Here is a 7,039-nt window from a genome sequence, read left to right on the forward strand (position 1 = left end):
TGGTGAGCTGATTTCAAAAGATAGAACACCACTACAGAGTACCAAGGCCACGGAAGGCCACGGGACATCAAATGGGTATGGAATGGTTCACCTTCTATAGCAGAGTTGATTTGCTTGTAGTTTTAGTTGTCAAACATGTACTATCAAATCCTTTGTTTTCAATCATTTTTCAATGTTTACAATATGGTAAGCTCTGTATACCAACCAGTATACCATGATATGGCTTAAAATTTGACAAATGAATAAAGGAGAGAAATGTTTACACTGTTTTCCAAATTCATATGCAAAATTATTAATATCTATAAACCAACTATCACAATTGACTAAACAAAATAATTGTCTCCATTCAATTTTATGATTTTTAATCTCTACTCTTCTTTGTTTATGGTATCATATTTTTCCTTCCAACATTAAAAGAATTTTTTAGAAACAATTTGTTCATCGAAAGGTTAAGATTATCCAATTACAACCGATTTTTAATCCCCAAAAGTTCATAAAACAGGTGTATATATTAGAAAGAAAAAAAAAATTCTATAAACTACTGATCAACCTTGGTTTCATATAGAGTATAGTAATAACTTGCTACCATTCTCATTATTCATCGATGTCACCAGCAAAGACTCTGTTTATCCAAAAAATAATAGAATGAATAAATTAATGAATCAACGAATTACATCACACATAAATCTAAAAACCTATAACCATACTTGCTTGTATGATATCTATATACAACTTTCTGGTTCTTCTCCCTAATTCTTAGACAAGTGTAGAGCATGAGGATGTGGAAGGATCAAACAGAGCTGGAAGCAAGTACTTCCTTCCATTTGCACCGTTGGCATTGTAGCTAGCACCAGTAGTTGGATCCACCAACAGATCCCCTGGATAACCAGGGTAAGCCCCCTTTCCATAGATACCAGGGCAAGCTGAAGCTGCCTCCAATGGTGCCTCAGCCGGGCCTTGATAGAAACCATTCTCAAAAGGGTTAGTAGCAGTTCCAGCCAAGAGACTAGCCAGATTCATAACCATTCCATCCATGCCCACATCATTGTTTGGGGAGACCAATGGTGGGTTCTGAGGACCATAGGTGGGCTGGTGGAAGGGCCAAGCACATTGACTCGGGCACTGAGTCTCTGAGTTACCAACCCAGATGTAAGCGAACTTCGATTTCTTGCCTTGGGAACCATGGCTTCCGCATGTATCCATACAGAAGCTCTCGACGGTGACATCTGCGGCTGTCAGAACTGAAAGAAAATAAATACGGAACGATTCATGAAGATCGATAAGCATTCACGACAAACACTACAAAAACAAGTTTTAGGCATATTTGAATCAATGACTGAAGAATAAGAACTCCTCAATGTCTTCTTGTATGCTCCTCGTACAACATGATCAATGTTGGCCTGGTCTACCCTCTTTCCCTTTTGCTTTTGATCGTTAGCCTCACTTAATGGGTCAGTGATAACTATATATAGGGGTGAGGGTAGGGACCAACCTTGCAATAAAATTAGGGTTTCCTCCCCATTAAGGAAACAATACCTTAGGTCCACACATAGTAATAAATATTTCATAACATTAAGGTGTGCTAATAGAATCTAATATCTCCATAGAGATCACTTACCAATAATATTAGATTCTTTCTACTTACTCCATCTTTAGTCAACACCACTAAACCGATTTTGGAAACAAATCTTTGACTATGTTAGCCCACATAATAGGAAATCTTACAATCTCCCACTTGAGCAGCATATGTCACAAGTTTTAGATTTTAAAATTTATTTAAAATGACTCTTCGATTTAGATAAACTGAATGTGGCCACAAACAAAAATAGTGTCGAATGGAGTGCACCTTAAACCAAATGCCTTGGTCCGAATGAGAATTACAAACACCCAACCGTATTGATCATCACATCTAAAGCGATATGAGACAACACACGTCAAAGTGCTCATAACATCACTGACTTGGGCTGAGCAGTATAAAAGTGTGGTATGGAAATCATATGCAATAGTGATTATCATGTCTATTTCCAAATTGGTCCTGGTTCAAAAACCAAATGAGCCCTATGAGACAGATACCGAAGGTTTCATTAACGACAAGCGTCTCCCAAAAGCTTAAGCTTCAATCAAAGAAGCTCATTGGGATTGGGTCCTGATGTCCCACAATACTAGCACTAAGCCTCAATCAAACGAGGCTTTGCTAGCGACTGGATGTGTGTGTATTGACTGGAACCTCAGATACCAAATGAGGTAAATACACCACATATAACCTCAATTTTCTGTAGGAGGTAAATAAATTAGTGTATACACATAAACAAATGGTCATAATAAAAATGCATATATATTCTTGAGAAGAATAATAATGCATCATATGTATAAACTAAAACTTAAAGTCAAATGCGAATATATTGAGCAAAACTCCCACTAATAAAATACATCAAAAGAACTAACAAGTCCCATATTAGTGATAAGCTCTTGAAAGACTTTTGGAGTCAAGCCCTTAGTAAGATGATCTGCAATCATGTTTTCTGTAGCAATATGTTCCATTGTAATCTGTGACTCTTGAACTTTCTCTCTGACAAAAAATTACTTAATGTTAATGTGTTTAGAGCCTAAAGTACTTTTACGGTTATGAGAGAAACAAACCGCAGTGGAGTTGTCACAGAACATCCTCAATGGTTTAGATATAGAGTCAACAATTTGTAATAATATAGTTCTACAGAAATTTATGATTCATGAGTTTACTCCCACTGATCTTTAGATAGACCTATTCGATTCCTCCCATTTTCATAAAGAACCTTAGCTTGAACATAATTAACAACCACTGGCTTAGGAGGCACATCAATTCAAGATTAAAATTTATTATCATAATAGCCAAAGAAATATTAAAGGATTAGTTCCATTCCTTAAAATTTGAACCATTCAAACTTTTTTAACAGAAAATAGCTAAGAATTCAAAGCTGACAAATATAATCATACATATTTACCAAAATATACAATATACAAGAACAAAAGACATATTAAACTTTCTAACAATATAATTAAATCTGACTAATTGGGCTATTAATCAGATTTATCCCAGTATTGTTTTCAATAACTATAGGAAAACAGAAACTGAGGAAAGATCCGACGTTATCGGGGTCACACCTGTGGTGGCAAGATCGCCCAACACGTAGTGGAATCTTTCACATGTAAAGCGAGACGCTCAAAACAACACCACTTTGAAGATTCCGTCACCTGTGGTGGTAAGACAAGAACCTCCAAAGCTATCAAGCCCAAAATGTCACCCTCACACTATCAAGCGAAATCGACCAAATGAAGACTCACCTGTGGTGGTAAGAGCACATCATTCACCATATGGTCTCCTTGATTGCAACCCATCCTGAATAGTCAATAGTAATTTTACAATCTTAGTAACTAGCCCACTAAGTGGAAACATAATCACTGAAATTATGAAAACCTATAGACTTGGATTGCTACCAAATGCCCGTGGGTTTAGATTTTGGATGCAAACAATAAGATGAGCTATTTCAGTATTTAATTGATAAAATATTCAACATAAGCCCACAAAAGTAATCAATTATAAACCTTAATAATCAATATGGTAATACCATAATTTAACAGTTATCAAAGTGAATACATTCTTAGTATGACAGTTTTGTACTTCCAGCCATTACAATAAATAAATAAAAATCTAAATATGTATTTTCTATAATGACAACATGTTAAATATGAAATTTCATAATATTTATTCATGATAACAAAAAACACATGAAATATGTTACTTTATCCATAATTCATTAGATATACAAAGTTGTATACAAATATGAACTTTCAACCCAAATGACTTTAATATCCAACAAAAATATTAGTTCATAAACTTTAAAGTCAATCATAATAAACTCCATTATTTCTTTAAGTCAAAAGAAAATTATTTAGCTAATAGGGCACATGAATCGAATAACTTATAGGCTAAAAACAACAATAGGCCTTTAATAAATAAAGGTAATGTTGGCTTAGATCCATGATAAGTATAAACAACTTCATAGGCTTTATACCAACAAGCCACTAAAACTTCAATGAGTTCATTGAAATCATTAAAATATAATATATCTCTTTTATCTCGATGAATTTTCAATAAAATTGAACTTTATCATAAGTACAAATATGACATATAAATTCGAAGAAATATTACTTAAACAATGCACTTGTGATATTTTGAATCATAAATAGGTGTCAAAACTCATAATTATGTGTCTTGTGACGAAACCTGATGTCACGGATGATAAATATAATATCGAAGAAAATATCAAAATACCCCAGATTGACTTAAAATTCATGAAACGATAAGTGTAGTATACATAATAAAACATGTATAATACATCTATCACCCTCAATAGGATAATAATTTATTCTCCCACTAATATAAGAGAGTGAAAACCAGATGACCCATTAAAAATATCAGTTATATGAGTCAAAATCAGTTCATAGTCTAACTGGACCTAACTTTTAGCTTGAACAAACATGATCAAAATAGTCAACAACATAAATAGATTACATAAATCATTTTAATAAACTAAAATGAAATGATTTTTGATTTCACTTGCATAAACTGTTTATGGTCTATCCAATCAGTAGATTTCAAAACTGATTTTCATTGAAACTATGCTGAAAATAGTTAATAAATCATCAACATGTAGAAGCAACGTAGGATGATCTTGTGTCATAACATCTAAAATGTGAGTATAGATATCATCACTAATATTAATCTTTAAGATGTCAATTCTAGCTATAAGAATCTTCACAAAAAATCGATTTAAATAGACTACACCAATAAGAAAGTTTAACTTGGTAAGATTCATTTGCATTCACTGTAATGACTATATCACTCAAGAGTTATAGCTGAAACTATATCCTTATCCTTTAAGACAGGAATACACTGGTCCTCTCATTTTCTTGTATTAACTGTGAAAAGAACAATAACTTTTGAGATCCCCTTACCTTTGGGATCAGAATCCTTAGGTTACTGTTATTTTTCTTTAACTTTGGTGACATCATCTTTAGACAAATGTCATCTACTATGCTGCCCTAGGGAAAACCATAAAAGAACAAGATACGTCACTTTGGTGGAATCCACATCACCCTTTCATGGTTCCCTAGAAATGTGTTTTGCAGCTAAACATGTGCGAAAGTTTACACCCAACTTAACCAATATATTTATTCATCATAGAGTATTCTAAATATGACATGCAAACATAAAAGACCATTAATTTTCTGCTTATGTCATTCATAAATGACCTTTTTTAATATCATAATAATGATAAACCAATGCGAAAAAAAATACGCATAAATAGAAATGCAATTCTAAAGTCACTATAGAACAAAGACAAACACTATAGATGTTCCAAAACAATTATGGAACACAAAATCTGGGTCTTATTTTCTTGTTTTAAATTCAACCCAGTATATTGAACATACATCCACTGGTCGAACTATAGACAACATTTCAGAATATATAATTACATACTCCCACTAGTTTGACCAGTTAAGTAATTATCCACAACATCCCAAGGACATGATAAAGTGATATCATGAAAACCAATGGTATTTTATTATTCACAAGGCCTTGGGACTCTCAAAATAATTGTTTTAAATCTAAAAAAAAAAACCTCATTAGACATTATGTGAAAATTGATCATTACCATATAAGACAATTTCAAACGATAAAATTCTTCACAATATCAAAAAACATAGTTAATTTTTAACACATTAATCAATGACCAATTGGTTCTATGACTAAATACAAAAATAATCGATTTTTTTTTTAAATAAATACTTTCCCGATTAACATCGGTCAATGTTGATGACTTTTCCCCGTGGGTGATGACCCATTGGAAAACCCAAATGGTTCAATTTTCGAGGTCAGTATGTTAGATATCTGAATTGACCAACCTAATAGGTTCAATCATGGTACAATTTTGGTAGAACCGATTCATCTTGATTTTGGGTTGGTTTAGGATTTAATCACTTTAAAGGGACTTGATCAAGACATTGAATTTTATTACTATTATTATTTTACCTATGACACAATACCAATGCCAAGTCCCAAACGATCAAGTGTAGGATCGATCTCAACCGATGTTGATTCGGATCATTGGATCTAATCAAACAATGCTTGAACCATACCTGTTCAACATTATAGTGGTCTACAATCTAATTTGGTTTACCAAACTGGATTTAATTTGGTTCAATTCAGCCTATTTCAAATTAGGCCCATAAGCTTCAACCTATTACACTTAAATAAATATGGGCAACCCAAAACAAACTTTCAAACACCCATAGGCTCAGCCCATTTAACCTTAAAAAATAAAAATTAAATAAAAATAAATATTATCCTCCATTGCCTTAAATGTTAACCCTTCTTATGCATCCCACCGGATAATAAGTCAAAAAAGAAAAAAATTCACATCAATTTTACAAACAAGACAATGCTTGCCCCATCATAACCATGTCTATGTGTCATATCATACTAAATGCTATAGTTGAAAGGAGTCACCAAGTACTTGATACTTGGAATTGGGATTAGGACGGATAGGTTAAAAGAGGATAATAACCAGCTACAAACAGTCATATGATACAAAACCATATTCAATCAGGGTCGATACTGATCCCACCTAATCCAATTCGGATAAGATAGAAATACCCTTAACTTTAATTATTATTATTATTATTTTAACCCTTTATCTGTACCAAGTCTACCGACCCATTGATATACCAATTCGATTCTTCAAACCGAAGAAACATGAAGGTTTAGATTTTTCATAATCACCCATGGAAAGAGAAAAAAAAAATCAGTAAAAGGAATTTTTTTTTTAAAGCAAGCAAAACCGTACTTCCTTTTTTTTCACTTTTTTTTTTCTTCTTGTCAAAGACAACCAAAACCGTACTTCCTTTTTTTTTTTTTTTTTTGTCAAAGACAACCAAAACCGTACTTCCTTTTCTGTCATTTTTTTTTATAAAGCAACCAAACCGTACGGTTCTCCAA

General features: G+C 32.9%; 1 protein-coding gene across 1 annotated transcript in view; it reads right to left on the reverse strand.

Moving 5' to 3' along the window:
* Nucleotides 1-625: 625 nt before the first annotated feature.
* The window catches only part of LOC122074226 (protein PHOSPHATE-INDUCED 1-like), an 8,301-nt gene continuing 1,887 nt past the window's right edge, over nucleotides 626-7,039 (reverse strand). The window contains exon 2 of the mRNA XM_042639075.1: nucleotides 626-1,241. Coding sequence (XP_042495009.1) covers nucleotides 757-1,241 — 485 coding nt within the window. The 3' untranslated portion in view covers nucleotides 626-756. The remainder of the gene's footprint in view (nucleotides 1,242-7,039) is intronic.

The sequence above is a fragment of the Macadamia integrifolia genome, chromosome 3, assembly GCF_013358625.1.
Source record: "Macadamia integrifolia cultivar HAES 741 chromosome 3, SCU_Mint_v3, whole genome shotgun sequence".
In the NCBI taxonomy this organism is placed as follows: Eukaryota; Viridiplantae; Streptophyta; class Magnoliopsida; order Proteales; family Proteaceae; genus Macadamia; species Macadamia integrifolia.